This window comes from Oncorhynchus mykiss, chromosome 29 (genome assembly GCF_057628025.1).
Source record: "Oncorhynchus mykiss isolate SJ-2025 chromosome 29, ASM5762802v1, whole genome shotgun sequence".
In the NCBI taxonomy this organism is placed as follows: Eukaryota; Metazoa; Chordata; class Actinopteri; order Salmoniformes; family Salmonidae; genus Oncorhynchus; species Oncorhynchus mykiss.
Window position 1 is genome coordinate 1,696,886 of NC_143050.1, and position 18,239 is coordinate 1,715,124.

General features: G+C 42.4%; 1 protein-coding gene across 2 annotated transcripts in view; it reads right to left on the minus strand.

Moving 5' to 3' along the window:
- The window catches only part of LOC110517633 (large neutral amino acids transporter small subunit 4), a 38,464-nt gene extending 21,128 nt beyond the window's left edge, over positions 1 to 17,336 (minus strand). The window contains exons 1-5 of one of the 2 annotated variants that reach the window (XM_036968219.2): positions 17,120 to 17,336; positions 15,771 to 16,014; positions 11,961 to 12,267; positions 9,491 to 9,546; positions 5,186 to 5,262 (exon numbers count right to left, since the gene is read on the minus strand). In XM_036968219.2, the coding sequence (XP_036824114.2) occupies positions 5,186 to 5,262; positions 9,491 to 9,546; positions 11,961 to 12,267; positions 15,771 to 15,930 (600 nt within the window). In that variant the 5' untranslated portion in view covers positions 15,931 to 16,014; positions 17,120 to 17,336. Of the gene's footprint in view, positions 1 to 5,185; positions 5,263 to 7,978; positions 8,337 to 9,490; positions 9,547 to 11,960; positions 12,268 to 15,770; positions 16,015 to 17,119 lie in introns of those variants that run through there. The other variant, XM_090226309.1, reaches the window with a different exon arrangement.
- Positions 17,337 to 18,239: the final 903 nt, after the last annotated feature.

Genomic DNA, 18,239 nt, shown 5'->3' on the forward strand with positions numbered 1-18,239 from the left:
CCCGATCTCTCTCGCTCTCCGGTAAGCACGGGAATTTGGCGCAGGTCTCCTACCTGGCTTTGCCACACTCCCTGTGTGCCCCCCCCAAATACATTTTTGGGGCTGCCTCTCGGGCTTCCTTGCCAGCCGTGTTCCCTCATATCGCTGGCTCCTCTCTCCGGCTGCCTCTGCTCTCCAAGCTGCCTCCACCTGTTCCCATGGGAGTCGATCCCTTCCAGCCAGGAAATCAGGATGACAAATATAAATTCTATTTGGACACAGTTCTATTAGAACACACCAAAAACTAAACATATTTAGGACTAAATATGACCAACACAGGTAGCTTTCACATGGCTGTGAATGAGCTGAGAGACAAAGCAAGAAGAGCATTCTATGCCATTAAAAGGAACATCAAAATCGAAATTCCAATTAGAATCTGGCTCAAAAATGTTCCAATCAGTTCTAGAACCAATTGCTCTATATGGCAGTGAAGTATGGGGTCCAATCTCTAATAATGAATTTACCAAATGGGACAAACATCCAATCGAAATACCGCATGCAGAGTTTTGCAAGACTGTATTGCAAGTGCAAAGAAAAACTCAAAATAACGCATGTAGAGCAGAAGGGGGCCAATACCCCCTCCTCATTCAGATAGAAAAAAGAGCCATCAAATTTTACAACTATCTAAAAACAAGTGACCACAAAACATTCCATCACACAGCTCTACAATGTCAAGAGATGAAACAAGAGAAGAGTCTCCTCAGCCAGCTGGTTCTGAGGCTCAGTTCACTAACCCAAACCAACCCCACAGAGCTTCAGGACATCAGTCAACCAGCTGGTTCTGAGGCTCAGTTCACCAACCCAAACGAACCCCATAGAGCCTCAGGACAGCACTCAGAAAATCTGGCCCAACCAAATCATCACAAAACAAAAATAAAAATATATCACCTATTGGAAAGACACCACAACACATCTAAGTAAACTTCAATGTTATTTGGCTCTAAACAGACAGTACAGGGTGGCAGACTATCTGACCACTGTGACTGATAGAAAACTGAGGAAAACATTAACTAGGTACAGACTCAGTGAGCAGTCTGGCTATAGAGACCGGTCGTCACAGACAAACCTGGCTGCCCAGAGAGGACAGTCTGGCTATAGAGACCGGTCTTCACAGACAAACCTGGCTGCCCAGAGAGGACAGGCTGGCTATAGAGACCGGTCTTCACAGACAAACCTGGCTGCCCAGAGAGGACAGGCTGGCTATAGAGACCGGTCGTCACAGACAACCCTGGCTGCCCAGAGAGGACAGGCTGGCTATAGAGACTGGTCGTCACAGACAAACCTGGCTGCCCAGAGAGGACAGGCTGGCTATAGAGACTGGTCGTCACAGACAAACCTGGCTGCCCAGAGAGGACAGGCTGGCTTTAGAGACCGGTCGTCACAGACAAACCTGGCTGCCCAGAGAAGACAGGCTGTGCTCACTCTGCTTCAGGGGAGAGGTAGAGACAGAGCTGCATTTCCTATTACACTGTGACAAATACTCAGACCTAAGAGAATATTTCTTCCCCAAAATTATAATTCAATACAAAGAATTTGAAATGATAAAAGATGAAGAAAAAATCTAATATTTATTGGGTGAAAAGCCAAAATGTGTAGCTTTTCCAGCCAAATATGTGTCCTCCTGCCACAACCTGAGAGACAGCCAGTGAAAAGTGTAATGTATTGTCGATAATATTTCCCATCTTGTTTTGTTTTGTCTTTCATACCACGTCATGTGTCTTCTCAGTCATGTTGACACTGGTCTACTACCAGGTCATGTGTCTTCTCAGTCATGTTGACACTGGTCTACTACCAGGTCATGTGTCTTCTCAGTCATGTTGACACTGGTCTACTACCAGGTCATGTGTCTTCTCAGTCATGTTGACACTGGTCTACTACCAGGTCATGTGTCTTCTCAGTCATGTTGACACTGGTCTACTACCAGGTCATGTGTCTTCTCAGTCATGTTGACACTGGTCTACTACCAGGTCATGTGTCTTCTCAGTCATGTTGACACTGGTCTACTACCAGGTCATGTGTCTTCTCAGTCATGTTGACACTGGTCTACTACCAGGTCATGTGTCTTCTCAGTCATGTTGACACTGGTCTACTACCAGGTCATGTGTCTTCTCAGTCATGTTGACACTGGTCTACTACCAGGTCATGTGTCTTCTCAGTCATGTTGACACTGGTCTACCACCAGGTCATGTGTCTTCTCAGTCATGTTGACACTGGTCTACTACCAGGTCATGTGTCTTCTCAGTCATGTTGACACTGGTCTACTACCAGGTCATGTGTCTTCTCAGTCATGTTGACACTGGTCTACTACCAGGTCATGTGTCTTCTCAGTCATGTTGACACTGGTCTACTACCAGGTCATGTGTCTTCTCAGTCATGTTGACACTGGTCTACTACCAGGTCATGTGTCTTCTCAGTCATGTTGACACTGGTCTACTACCAGGTCATGTGTCTTCTCAGTCATGTTGACACTGGTCTACTACCGTGTCATGTGTCTTCTCAGTCATGTTGACACTGGTCTACTACCAGGGCATGTGTCTTCTCAGTCATGTTGACACTGGTCTACTACCAGGGCATGTGTCTTCTCAGTCATGTTGACACTGGTCTACTACCAGGTCATGTGTCTTCTCAGTCATGTTGACACTGGTCTACTACCAGGTCATGTGTCTTCTCAGTCATGTTGACACTGGTCTACTACCAGGTCATGTGTCTTCTCAGTCAGGTTGACACTGGTCTACTACCAGGTCATGTGTCTTCTCAGTCATGTTGACACTGGTCTACTACCGTGTCATGTGTCTTCTCAGTCATGTAGACACTGGTCTACTACCAGGTCATGTGTCTTCTCAGTCATGTTGACACTGGTCTACTACCAGGTCATGTGTCTTCTCAGTCATGTTGACACTGGTCTACTACCGTGTCATGTGTCTTCTCAGTCATGTAGACACTGGTCTACTACCAGGTCATGTGTCTTCTCAGTCATGTTGACACTGGTCTACTACCAGGTCATGTGTCTTCTCAGTCATGTTGACACTGGTCTACTACCAGGTCATGTGTCTTCTCAGTCATGTTGACACTGGTCTACTACCAGGTCATGTGTCTTCTCAGTCAGGTTGACACTGGTCTACTACCAGGACATGTGTCTTCTCAGTCATGTTGACACTGGTCTACTACCAGGTCATGTGTCTTCTCAGTCATGTTGACACTGGTCCACTACCATTGATTTAATGTATTGTTGTTTTCATTAATATTGCTGTTGTAGTTGTTGTTAATGGTTATCCCATGTCCACTATTATTATTGCTGTTGGTCACACCATTTATTTATATATAAATATATATATTTTATATATAAATATATATTTGTATTTTATTTTATTTTTCGATATGTATACTTTGACAATGTAAGTAATAATGAACTTGCCATGTCAATAAAGTCAATTGAATTTAATTGAGAGACAGAGAGAGACAGAGACATACAGAGAGAGAGAGAGACAGTGAGAGACAGACAGAGAGACAGAGAGAGAGAGAGACATACAGAGAGACAGAGAGAGGACAGAGTGTCACGGCCTGACCTGAGAGAGCCTTTTATGTCTCTATTTTGGATTGGTCAGGGTGTGATTTGGGTGGGTATTCTATGTTCTGTTTTCTATGTTTCTTAATTTCTGTTTTGGCCGGGTATGGTTCTCAATCAGGGACAGCTGTCTATCGTTGTCTCTGATTGGGGATCCTACTTAGGCAGCCCTTTTCCCCTCCTTTCAGTGTGGGTAGTTGACTTTGTTAGAGGCATTATAGCCGAAGTTAAGCTTCACGGTCGTGTCCTTGTTTTCTTGGCTACATTTTCTATAAATGAAGGGAATATGTACGCTGACCACGCTGCGCCTTGGTCCTCTTCTTACGACGCCGTTACACAGAGACAGAGAGAGAACAGGAGGGTTTGTGTGTTGAAGTCGATGAAAATAACTAAATCAACCGGACAGACATTTACATTACTCACTCACGCCGCCAAACTTACCCTAGTAGAACTGACTATCCTACCGATCCTCGACTTCGGCGATGTCATCTACAAAATTGCTTCCAACACTCTACTCAGCAAACTGGATGCAGTTTATCACAGTGCCATCCGTTTTGTCACTAAAGCACCTTATACCACCCACCACTGCGACCTGTATGCTCTAGTCGGCTGGCCCTCGCTACATATTCGTCGCCAGACCCACTGGCTCCAGGTCATCTACAAGTCCAATCTAGGTAAAGCTCCGCCTTATCTCAGTTCACTGGTCACGATGGTAACACGCGCTCCAGCAGGTGTATCTCACTGATCATCCCTAAAGCCAACACCTCATTTGGCCGCCTTTCGTTCCAGTTCTCTGCTGCCTGTGACTGGAACGAATTGCAAAAATCGCTGAAGTTGGAGACTTTTATCTCCCTCACCAACTTCAAACATCTGCTATCTGAGCAGCTAACCGATCGCTGCAGCTGTACATAGTCTATCGGTAAATAGCCCACCCAATTTACCTACCTCATCCCCATACTGTTTATATTTATTTACTTTTCTGCTCTTTTGCACACCAATATCTCTACCTGTACATGACCATCTGATCATTTATCACCAGTGTTAATCTGCTAAATTGTAATTATTCGCCTACCTCCTCATGCCTTTTGCACACAATGACTCCCCTTTTTTCTACTGTGTTATTGACTTGTTAATTGTTTACTCCATGTGTAACTCTGTGTTGTCTGTTCACACTGCTATGCTTTATCTTGGCCAGGTCGCAGTTGCAAATGAGAACTTGTTCTCAACTAGCCTACCTGGTTAAATAAAGGTGAAATAAAAAAAATAAAAAAATAATAGATTAATGATTAGTAATAAAGTCTTTCCAGTGCCATGTGTGAAGAGGCCAAATGACACAATGTTCTCTACACAGAGATTATGCAAAACACACACACACACACACACACACACGTCACTGACACACATTCTCTTTTGGATCATAAGGGAAAATGGTGAAATCACAAATAAATACAGAGAAATCTGACCTGAACACACACACACTCACAGACACACTCACACACACACTCACACACACACTCACAGAGGCACGTACACACACACACACACACACACACACAGAGGCACGTACACACACTCTCTTACCGTGAGGGAGGTGAAGGTCATACACATGCCTCCGAAGCCGTTGAACGTCAGAGCGATGAAGATGAGTACAGACAGTTCTGTGGAGGAAGGTGGAGATAGTGTCAGATACACAAACAAGTGCTTTTGGAACAACCAGAAACTAGTGGCAACATGACGAAGAGCAAAACCCCCTTAAAACATGTTATTTATTACAATGTTAAAATGAAGTGCTCGGTAACACCAACAACTAATGGCAACTGATCTGTCACCAACGTGAATTAGCAACATGAACATTGCTGGAGTATTGAAACACATCATCCTGAGACGTTTGAAAACATCACATGTGTGTTGTAACAGCACTTACTCACCTTGCCAGGAACTGGGAGCACAACAGGAAATGGTTGTTTTGACTTGTGTTTAGTGTAGATGAACATTCCTTCTCTTTAGGTGGTGTTACCTCTCTACAGCCTCTAAACACTATGGTGGTGTTACCTCTCTACAGCCTCTAAACACTATGATGGTGTTTCCTCTCTACAGCCTCTAAACACTATGATGGTGTTTCCTCTCTACAGCCTCTAAACACTATGATGGTGTTTCCTCTCTACAGCCTCTAAACACTATGATGGTGTTTCCTCTACAGCCTCTAAACACTATGATGGTGTTTCCTCTACAGCCTCTAAACACTATGATGGTGTTTCCCCTCTCTACAGCCTCTAAACACTATGATGGTGTTTCCCCTCTCTACAGCCTCTAAACACTATGATGGTGTTTCCCCTCTCTACAGCCTCTAAACACTATGATGGTGTTTCCTCTCTACAGCCTCTAAACACTATGATGGTGTTTCCTCTCTAGCCTCTAAACACTATGATGGTGTTTCCTCTCTAGCCTCTAAACACTATGATGGTGTTTCCTCTCTCTACAGCCTCTAAACACTATGATGGTGTTTCCGCTCTCTATAGCCTCTAAACACTATGATGGTGTTTCCTCTCTACAGCCTCTAGTCGCTGTACAGCTATTTTCAGGTCTCTCCAGAGATGTTCGATCAGGTTTAAGTCTGGGCTCTGGCTGGGCGGCCACTCAAGGACATTCAGAGACTTCAACCAAAGCCAGTCCTGCGTTGTCTTGGCTGTGTGCTTAGGGTCGTTGTCCTGGAAGGTGAACCTACACCCCAGTCTGAGGTCCTGAGCGATCTGGACTTTGTTTCCATCAATCTCTCTCTCTGTATTTTGCTTTGTTCATCTTTCACTCGATCCTGACTAGTCTCCCAGTCTCTGCCGCTGAAATATCCCCACAGCATGATGCTGCCACCATCATGCTTCACCGAAGGGATGGTGCCAGGTTTCCTTCAGACTTGACACTTTGCATTCAGTCCAAAGAGTTCAATCTTGGTTTCATCAGACCAGAGAATCTTTTTCTCATGGTCTGAGAGTCTTTAGGTGCCTTTTGGCAAACTCCAAGTGGGTTGTCATGTTCCTTTTACTGAGGAGTGACTTCCGTCTTGCCAGTCTACCATAAAGGTCTGATTGGTGGAGTGCTGTTGTCCTTCTGGAAGGTTTTCCAATCTCCACTGAGGAACTCTGGAGCTCTGTTAGAGTGACCATCGGGTTCTTGGTCACCTCCCTGACCAAGGCCCTTCTCTCCCGATTGCTCAGTTTGGCCGGGCGGAAAGCTCAAGGAAGAGTCTTGTTGGTTCCAAATTTCTTCCATTTAAGAATGATGGAGGCCACTGTGTTCTTCGGGACCTTCAATATTGCAGAAATGTTTTGGTACCCTTCTCCAAATCTGTGCCTCGACACAATCCTGTCTCTGAGCTCTACGGACAATTCCTTCGACCTCATGTTTTGGTTTTTGCTCTGGCATGCACTCTCAACTGTGGGACCTTATATAGACAGATGTGTGCCTTCCCAAATCATGTCCAATCCATTGAATTTACCACAGATGGACTCCAATCAAGTTGTACAAATATTTAAATGGCAACAGAATTCCCCTGAGCTCAATTTCGAGTCTCATAGCAAAGGTTCTGAATACTTATGTAAATAACTAACTTATGTAAATAACTAACTTATGTAAATAACTAACTTATGTAAATAACTAACTTATGTAAATAAGGATTTTCTGTTTTACATGTTAAAAACCTGTTATGGCTGCAATCACAATACCGGGATCGATATGACAACTACCAGTGAAAATAGAGAGCGCCAAATTCAAACCACAGAAATCTCATAATTACAATTCCTAAAACATACATGTCTTATATCATTTTAAATGTAATCTTGTTGTTCATCCCACCAAAGTGTCCGATTTCAAATAGGCTTTTCAGCGAAAGCACTACAAACGATTATGTTATGTCTCCACCAAACCACAATAAGCACAGCCATTTTCCAGTGAAATATAGCATTCACAAAAAACAGAAATAAAGATATAATGAATGGCTAACCTTGAATTATCTTCATCAGATGACACTCACAGGACTTCATGTTACACAATACATGCATGTTTTGTTTGATATAGTTCATATTTATATAAAAAAATCTGAGTTTACATTTGCTTATTAGATTCACTAGTTCCAAAAACATTTTGAATAGCCACATCGTTTCAACAGAAATACTCATCATAAATGTAGATGATCATACAAGTTATACACATGGAATTATAGATATACCTCTCTACAGCAACTGCTGTGTCAGATTTCAAAAAAAGTTTACGGAAAAAGCACCATGCAATAATCTGAGACAGCGCTCAGAACAGTAGCCAAATCAGCCTCCATGTTGGAGTCAACAGAAACCAGAAAATACATGATAAATGTTTCCTTACCTTTGATGAACTTCATCAGAATGCAGTCCTAGGAATCCCAGGTCCACAATAAATGCTTGATTTGTTCGAAAATGTCCGTTATCTATGTCCAAGTAGCTACTTTGGTTAGCGCGTTTGGTAAACAATTTCAAAGTCACAAAGCGCGTCCACTATAACGTGACGAAATGTTCAAAATGTATGTAACAGTCAGTAGAAACATGTCAAACGATGTACTGAATCAATCTTTAGAATGTTGTTTAGATATATCTTGAATAACATTCCAACCGGAGAATTAGAATGACTTCAGATGACCGGTGGAACGCAGGTCCTTCCCCTGTGAACGTGCATGGTGAAAGCATGGTCAACTCGTGGCAGTGGTGACTATTTCCTGTCTCAATCGACCCCCTTTCACATTAGAGTCATCAGACAAAGTTCTATTGACTGCTGACATCTAGTGGAAGGCGTAGGAAGTGAAAACTCATCCATATCTCGTTGTAATTTCAATGAGACCTTGGTTGAAGATCTGCCACCTCCAGAAAAAAAAACAGGAAGTGGAATTTCTCAGGCTTTTGCCTGCTATATGAGTTATGTTATACTCACAGACATAATTCAAACAGTTTTAGAAACTTCAGAGTGTTTTCTATCCAATACTAATAATAATATGCAAATATTAGCAACTATGACTGAGGAGCAGGCCGTTTGATATGGGCACCTTTCATCCAAGCTACTCAAGACTGCCCCTGCAGCCATAAAAAGTTTATATATTTGCAAAAAAATATATTTAAAAAAATCTGTTTTTGCTTTGTCATTATGGGGTAATTTTATAAATTTAAGAATACAGCTGTAACGTAACAAAATCAAGGGGTCTGAATGCACTTTAGATGATAATGTGTCAGTTTATCCCATTCTGGCAGGTATTGTTGAGCACATTTCTCAAACCTCCAGCAGTGACTAGAGGTTTTACAGTAAGTTTTACAGTAAGCATGGCATGATAGTGCATTTGCCTCTACTATTGAAAACATTGTGTAAAATATTCATCAAGTCTAAAATTGTTGCATTACCCACCATCCTCTGAAGACAAGGTGCAAGGAGATTGAAACCAAACTTCCGATGAATTTTCTCTATCTTTGGTCATAAAGTCATAAATAATCATGAAATATATTGACGTTACATTTTGAGCAAAATATTAAAGTTGGATTAATTATTTTAAAAAATTTGGTAATTAAAGTTGTTTGTTGTTTGTTGTTCATTTCATCCCCAGAATAATTATTTATACTGTGGTTGAGTGTGTAAAATTCCAATTAAATGTACCATTTTACTGCCCAAGAAGTTGGGCCTGCCCTCCAGGACACCAAGATAATCAAGGACACCTACAGTACGACACCAAGATAATCAAGGACCTCAGCCAACATAGCCTGTTCTACCCCCAGACCATCAGGCTGCTGAATAGCTACCACTAGTAAGCTACCTACACATGGGCACTGTACCCTGCTATTACATCATGTGACTAATCAACATATTACAGCTACTCACCATCAGGATTGTATGCACCGTAGGAGATGAGGAGACAGGAAAAGGAGAAACAGGCACTGGAATACACAGACAACACTTCAAAACATTACACAATACATTAATATATTACACAATACATCAATTCATTACATTAAAACATAAGACACTGCATTAGACAATTCATTATACACTACATTGGACAATTCATTATACACTACATTAGACAATTCATCAATTCATCGGACAATACATCAATAGATTCCACAATACATTGGACCAGGTATTCCCAAACCCCCAGGGGTACGCGCAATGCCGTCGGGGGTATGCCAAATAAAAATATGATTCCCATAAAAAAATAAAAAAATTACAAATTAAACCATCTAGTGCTCAGCGAAATAACAACACAATGTCAAATACAGGTAGCCTAGTTAAATAATTAACATCCAATCACATTAAACGTTACTCATCCAATCACATTAACCGTTACTCATCCAATCACATTAACCGTTACTCATCCAATCACATTAACTGTTACTCATCCAATCACATTAACCGTTACTCATCCAATCACATTAACTGTTACTCATCCAATCACATTAACCGTTACTCATCCAATCACATTAAACGTTACTCTTTGAGGGAATCCCACTAACGGTCTGTATGTTGCCAAACGTTACTCTCTGAGGGAATCCCACTAACGGTCTGTTTGTAGCCAAACGTTACTCTGAGGGAATCCCACTACCGGTCTGTATGTAGCCAAACGTTACTCTCTGAGGGAATCCCACTACCGGTCTGTATGTAGCCAAACGTTACTCTCTGAGGGAATTACACTAACGGTCTGTATGTAGCCAAACGTTACTCTCTGAGGGAATTACACTAACGGTCTGTATGTAGCCAAACGTTACTCTCTGAGGGAAACCTTCACTCTTGGACATTTAGAAACGAAACATGACAATTAAAAAAAAAACAGGAGTTTGTTGAGCGAGAATAAAGACTTTGAGTAGAAAGACAGGTATAATAAATATGGGGCGGCAGGGTAGCCTAGTGGTTGGAGCGTTGGACTAGTAACCGAAAGGTTGCAAGTTCAATTAATCAATACATTAGACAATACATTAGACAAGTAATCAATACATTAGACAAGTCATCATACATTAGACAAGTAATCAATACATTAGATAAGTCATCAATACATTAGACAATACATTAGACAAGTAATCAATACATTAGACAATTAATCAATACATTAGATAAGTATTCAATACATTAGACAAGTCATCAATACATTAGACAAGTAATCAATACATTAGACAATTAATCAATAAATTAGACAAGTGATCAATACATTAGACAATTCATCAATACATTAGACAATACATTAGACAATTCATCAATGCATTAGACAATACATTAGACAATTCATCAATGCATTAGACAAGTAATCCATACATCAGACAATTAATCAATACATTAGACAATTCAACAATACATTAGACAATTACTCAATACATTAGACAATTACTCAATACATTAGACAATTCATCAATACATTAGACAAGTAATCCATACATTAGACAATACATCAGCCAATTCATTCACCTTAGACAATTCATCAATACCTTAGACAATACATTAGACAATTCATCAATACATCAGACAATTCATCAATACATTAGACAAGTAATCCATACATCAGACAATTCATCAATACATTAGACAATACATTAGACAAGTGATCAATACATTAGACAAGTAATCAATACATTAGACAATTCATCAATACATTAGACAATTCATCAATACATTAGACAATACATTAGACAATTCATCAATACATTAGACAAGTCATCAATACATTAGACAAGTCATCAATACATTAGACAATTCATCAATAAATTAGACAAGTGATCAATACATTAGACAATTCATCAATGCATTAGACAATTCATCAACACATTAGACAATTCATCAATACATTAGACAAGTCATCAATACATTAGACAAGTCATCAATACATTAGACAAGTAATCAATACATTAGACAATCAATACATTAGACAAGTAATCAATACATTAGATAATGAATCAATACATTAGACAATACATTAGACAATTAATCAATACATTAGACAATTCATCAATACATTAGACAAGTCATCAATACATTAGACAATTCATCAATACATTAGACAAGTAATCAATACATTAGACAATCAATACATTAGACAATTAATCAATACATTAGACAATTAATCAATACATTAGACAAGTAATCAATACATTAGATAATGAATCAATACATTAGACAATACAGTAGATAACAAATCAATACATTAGACAATACATTACACAATACATCAACACACTAGACAATACATTAGATAACAAATCAATACACTAGACAATACATTAGACAATACAAATCGTGCAAATCAGACCAACTACACCCACTGAGACTGTACACAGACACATCCCTCCCTCTCACCCTCTCCTACCTGCCCAGCAGTCGTAGGTTTCGTGGTCCGTATTTGTCCATGACGATGCCCAGCGGCAGAGTGATGGCTGAGAGGAGAAATGATCCCACGGTGAAGGCCAGGTTCAACATCTCATCCTGATCCTTACAGATGAGCCAGCCGTTCATCCTCATGGGTCCGTAATGGTCCTGGGGAGCCAGAGGCCTCATCTCTACTCCATCCCCCAGCCCCACCACACCCTCCTCCTCTGAGTAGTAATCACTGTATTCATCATTGACCCCTGGTGGAGGGCGGGGGACAGACAGGTTGGGGGAAGAGGTGTGGTTACCTAGAGAGAAGAGATGTATAGGAATCTTAAAAGGGGATGTGTCAGTATAGGAATCGCAAAAGGGGATGTGTGTGAAATCTTAATTCAAAAGGCACATCTGATCTTTTTGCAGGAGCATGGTAACAGTTGAACAAGATGAAGGAAAAAGGAAACCGCACACTGCTCTTGATCTTTTTTCTTTTTTTTACCCCTTTTTCTCCCCAATTTCGTAGTATCCAATTGTTGTAGTAGCTACTATCTTGTCTCATCGCTACAACTCCCGTACGGGCTCGGGAGAGACGAAGGTTGAAAGTCATGCGTCCTCCGATACACAACCCAACCAAGCCGCACTGCTTCTTAACACAGCACGCATCCAACCCGGAAGCCAGCCGCACCAATGCGCCGGAGGAAACACCGTGCACTTGGCCACCTTGGTTAGCGCACACTGCGCCCAGCCCGCCACAGGAGTCGCTGGTGCGCGATGAGACAAGGACACCCCTACCGACCAAGCCCTCCCTAACCCGGGCGACGCTAGGCCAATTGTGCGTCGCCCCACGGACCTCCCGGTCGCGGCCGGTTACGACAGAGCCTGGGCGCGAACCCAGGAATTCTGATGGCACAGCTGGCGCTGCAGTACAGCACCCTTAACCACTGTGCCACCCGGGAGGCCTGTATCACTGATCTTTAATAAGCTTACATATCGGCCTCACGGCCTCCGTCAGGGCTTTACGTATCGGCCTCACGGCCTTCGTCAGGGCTTTACGTATCGGCCTCACGGCCTTCCTCAGAGCTTTACGTATCGGCCTCAGAGCTTTACGTATCGGCCTCACGGCCTTCGTCAGAGCTTTACGTATCGGCCTCACGGCCTTCGTCAGGAGTTTACGTATCGGCCTCACGGCCTCTGTCAGGGCTTTACGTATCGGCCTCACGGCCTTCGTCAGGGCTTTACGTATCGGCCTCACGGCCTTCGTCAGAGCTTTACGTATCGGCCTCACGGCCTTCGTCAGGGCTTTACGTATCGGCCTCACGGCCTTCGTCAGAGCTTTACGTATCGGCCTCACGGCCTTCGTCAGAGCTTTACGTATCGGCCTCACGGCCTTCGTCAGGGCTTTACGTATCGGCCTCACGGCCTTCGTCAGAGCTTTACGTATCGGCCTCACGGCCTCCGTCAGAGCTTTACGTATCGGCCTCACGGCCTCCGTCAGAGCTTTACGTATCGGCCTCACGGCCTCCGTCAGAGCTTTACGTATCGGCCTCACGGCCTCCGTCAGAGCTTTACGTATCGGCCTCACGGCCTTTCTCAGAGCTTTACGTATTGGCCTCACGGCCTCCGTCAGAGCTTTACGTATCGGCCTCACGGCCTCCGTCAGGGCTTTACGTATCGGCCTCACGGCCTCCGTCAGGGCTTTACGTATCGGCCTCACGGCCTCCGTCAGGGCTTTACGTATCGGCCTCACGGCCTCCGTCAGGGCTTTACGTATCGGCCTCACGGCCTCCGTCAGGGCTTTACGTATCGGCCTCACGGCCTTCGTCAGGGCTTTACGTATCGGCCTCACGGCCTTCGTCAGGGTTTTTGTGAAAAAATTACAATAAATTACACCCTTATGTAGACCTAGCCCCGCCCACATCCGTTCCACGCATCGAAGGGGGTTGGAGGCAAAGGAAAAAATGTGGTACCTAATATATCAATAAGTATTTAATAAAAATCTAAATAGAGTGTGTAAATAAGACGTATTAAACACGTCTGTAAAACCACAATGAGGACATAGACCTACCGAGCAAAAAAAACAAACATCAGAGTAATCTGAAATAGGGACATAATAATTCATGTTCAAATTCACAACATAACATACATAGGCATTTCATCATTAAGTCCTTTAGGAAATAATAATAATAATGTCTGGAGGGTGAAAATCCCAAAACATTCCCTTTTACTCACCTCCCCCTATCTGATATCTTAAAACCTCTCTGTGGACGCTACAGTCCCACCTGGTCAACATCCGGTTAAAATTGCAGAGCGCCAAATTCAAAAACAGAAATACTCATTAAACATACAAGTGTTATACATCGGTTTAAAGATGAACTTCTTGTTAATCCAACCACGGTGTCAGATTTCAAAAAGGCTTTACGGCGAAAGCATACCATGCGATTATTTGAGGACAGCGCCCAGCACCAAAAACATTAAACAGTTACCAGCCAAGTAGTAGAAGTCACAAAAGTCAGAAATAGCGATAAAACAAATCACTTACCTTTGATGATCTTCATATGGTTGCACTCACAAGACTCCCAGTTACACAATAAATGTTAATTTTGTTCCATAAAGTCCCTCTTTATATCCAAAAACCTCCGTTTTGTTGGCGCGTTTTGTTCAGTAATCCATTGGCTCAAAGGCGGTCACAACAGGAAGACGAAAAATCCAAATAGTACCAGTAAAGTTCGCAGAAACATTTCAAACGATGTTTATAATCGATCCTCAGGTTGTTTTTAGCCTAAATAATCAAGAATATTTCAACCAGACAATAACGTTGCCAAGATAAAGGAAAAACAAGAAAGGCGGGCTCTCGGTCTCGCGCATCAAAAACCACTTGGACACTGCAGGGTCCACTCATTCAGAGTTGTCTTACTCCCTAATTTTTCAAAAAACAAGCCTGATTGTTTTCTAAAGACTGTTGACATCTAGTGGAAGCCATATGAAGTGCAATCTGATACTGTGCAGGCATTCAATACTACAAACAGAAAAAAATATTTTCTCGGTTTTTCGCCTGCCATATCAATTCTGTTATACTCACAGACATTATTTTAACAGTTTTTGAAACTTTATAGAGTGTTTTCTGTCCAAATCTACCCATTATATGCATATCCTAGCATCTGGGCCTGAGTAACAGGCAGTTTACTTTGGGCGAGCTTTTCATCTGGATGTCAAAATACTGCCCCCTACCCCAAAGAAGTATTAACTTTCTCTCTGCCACAAAATCTAAAAGGTAGAAATGTCATGCTTTAGGTCATTAAAATGTACTGCGCGTTTCTCCAGATGTAATTTTTATGTTCACTGATTCTCATAAAAGGGATGTGTCAGGATAGGAATCTTAAAAGGGGATGTGTCAGTATAGGAATCTTAAAAGGGGATGTGTCAGTATAGGAATCTTAAAGGGGATGTGTCAGTATAGGAATCTTAAAAGGGGATGTGTCAGTATAGGAATCTTAAAGGGGATGTGTCAGTATAGGAATCTTTAAAGGGGATGTGTCAGTATAGGAATCTTAAAAGGGGATGTGTCAGTATAGGAATCTTAAAAGGGGATGTGTCAGTATAGGAATCGTTAAAGGGGATGTGTCAGTATAGGAATCTTAAAAGGGGATGTGTCAGTATAGGAATTGTTAAAGGGGATGTGTCAGTATAGGAATCTTAAAAGGGGATGTGTCAGTATAGGAATCTTAAAGGGGATGTGTCAGTATAGGAATCGTTAAAGGGGATGTGTCAGTAAAGAGCAGGTCAAAAAGAGGCCACATAAAGATGGTGGTCTTACCTTCTCCATTGCACGTGTAGGAGTAGTAACCTTCACACTTCAGCATGATGAGTAGTGATCCCCAGCCCAGCAGGACAGCTGAGAAAAACAGGTTCTCTATGATGGCTGTCAACGCCATCCACCATCGCCTGGCGAATGCTGTGGCCAGGGACGGAGCCATGACCAGACGAGGGGGCAGAAAATGTTCTAGAAAGAATATAGTGAGGCCCTCTGTCAGTATCTCTGGAGATCAGGGTTCACAGGTCTGTTGAAAACAGAGAGAGGTTATTTCAGCAGCTATCCACTCTGGATAGTGGTTGTATTGAAAATAATATCATATGACCACAGTTACATTATTTACTGTTACTTTATATTGCTCAGGAACAGTCTGAATGTTGCTGATCACCATAGGAACCAACAACCCCCCCCCCCAACCAAATCTCACAACTCTTTTATGTGACCACGTGGTCCTTTGACCTTCAAGGTGATTCATATGCAACTCTTTGCCTCTGTTCTGTGTCCATGAGAGTAATTTCCTCCCCCACTACCCCTCCCTGTTAACTTCTCCCACCTTCCGCTATAAGACACATGGACGCGCACATACACCCGGGTGCTATTACATAGGTAACAGTGTGACAGTGACACGTCTTAACTGAAATCTACAGTACCTGTGCGTGTTCTACCGGTGTCCAGCTACAACAGCAACGTTTCAGAAAGGGGCTGAAGGTGGCGGGGGAGTCAATTACGCGCTGGAGGCAATGACGGACTTCTGTTCCATACCTGGTGCGGAAACTGATGAATGACTAACCGGTCCGAACTGGACTTGCCTACCGCCTCTCTCCCTCTCTCCCTCTCTCAACTCATTCGCAACACATTAGCGCAGCAAACAGACGCCAGATAAACAAACCGAGTTCATCTAATCATAACTCTGGAGCAAGAGACAAAACCACTTCAGAGAATAACGATAGGGCAAACCACTAGCTAATAATGGGTAGTTAGTTAATGGATACAGGATTCACCAGGTTTATAAACAGGTGCGCAAACAATTTCTCCAATGTTGCCCAGATTATTCTATAGAATCACTGCCTCTCCACATTACTGAATCCCACAGGAATGAATGAATGGAATCACTGTTTTTTCCTCACCGCGACACTAACATTATAGATAAACTTTAATGCTTATTCTTAACTTGGGAGAAATACATGTAACTCTAATTATAACATGAAAACAATAGGCCTATTCTAAACGACCATTAATTACAACATGAAAACCTATTGCAAATCCATTTAGCACAGCACGTCTGTAATAAAAGCACCCTGGGTGAAGGCAGGTAGGACTCCATGTAGGCATATTCCAGATTCATTGCATACCTGTGAGTCCCAGACACAGACAGCCGAGACAGAAGTTCAGAGTTTCAGAATTCTTCTTCTTTTGATATGTTCCTCGTAGATATCAACCCTCCAGCTTTCTCTTTCTTTCTTTCTTTCTTTCTTTCTTTCTTTCTTTCTTTCTTTCTTTCTTTCTTTCTTTCTTTCTTTCTTTCTTTCTTTCTTTCTTTCTTTCTTTCTTTCAATAACCGACATCTGCACGGAGCAGCTTTTATACGAGCTCCTGTCTTCCTATTGGCTGCCGGAGGTGCCGCTAGAACACTGCTACAGCCAATCAGAGCACCCTCTCAGTCGTCCACCGAGACAGAGAGAGAGAGAAGGAAGCAAGGAAGAGGAAATAATATAGGCCTGTCCTACTGACAAAGATGGCGTTTTGATTAAGTGAGCTTTTGATTAAGATAGATAGATTAAGTGATTTGGAACCGGACGTTAATAATATTAAAGTCATTTCATTTTATTTGATTGGTTCCAGTCTAGTCAGCCCAGTCTAGTCAGAATGGTTCCAGTCTAGTCAGAATGGTTCCAGTCTAGTCAGAATGGTTCCAGTCTAGTCAGAATGGTTCCAGTCTAGTCAGCCCAGTCTAGTCAGAATGGTTCCAGTCTAGTCAGCCCAGTCTAGTCAGAATGGTTCCAGTCTAGTCAGAATGGTTCCAGTCTAGTCAGCCCAGTCTAGTCAGAATGGTTCCAGTCTAGTCAGAATGGTTCCAGTCTAGTCAGCCCAGTCTAGTCAGAATGGTTCCAGTCTAGTCAGAATGGTTCCAGTCTAGTCAGCCCAGTCTAGTCAGAATGGTTCCAGTCTAGTCAGAATGGTTCCAGTCTAGTCAGCCCAGTCTAGTCAGAATGGTTCCAGTCTAGTCAGAATGGTTCCAGTCTTGTCAGAATGGTTTCAGTCTAGTCAGAATGGTTCCAGTCTAGTCAGAATGGTTCCAGTCTAGTCAGAATGGTTCCAGTCTAGTCAGCCCTGTCTAGTCAGAATGGTTCCAGTCTAGTCAGCCCTGTCTAGTCAGAAAGGTTCCAGTCTAGTCAGCCCTGTCTAGTCAGAATGGTTCCAGTCTAGTCAGTCCTGTCTAGTCAGAATGGTTCCAGTCTAGTCAGAATGGTT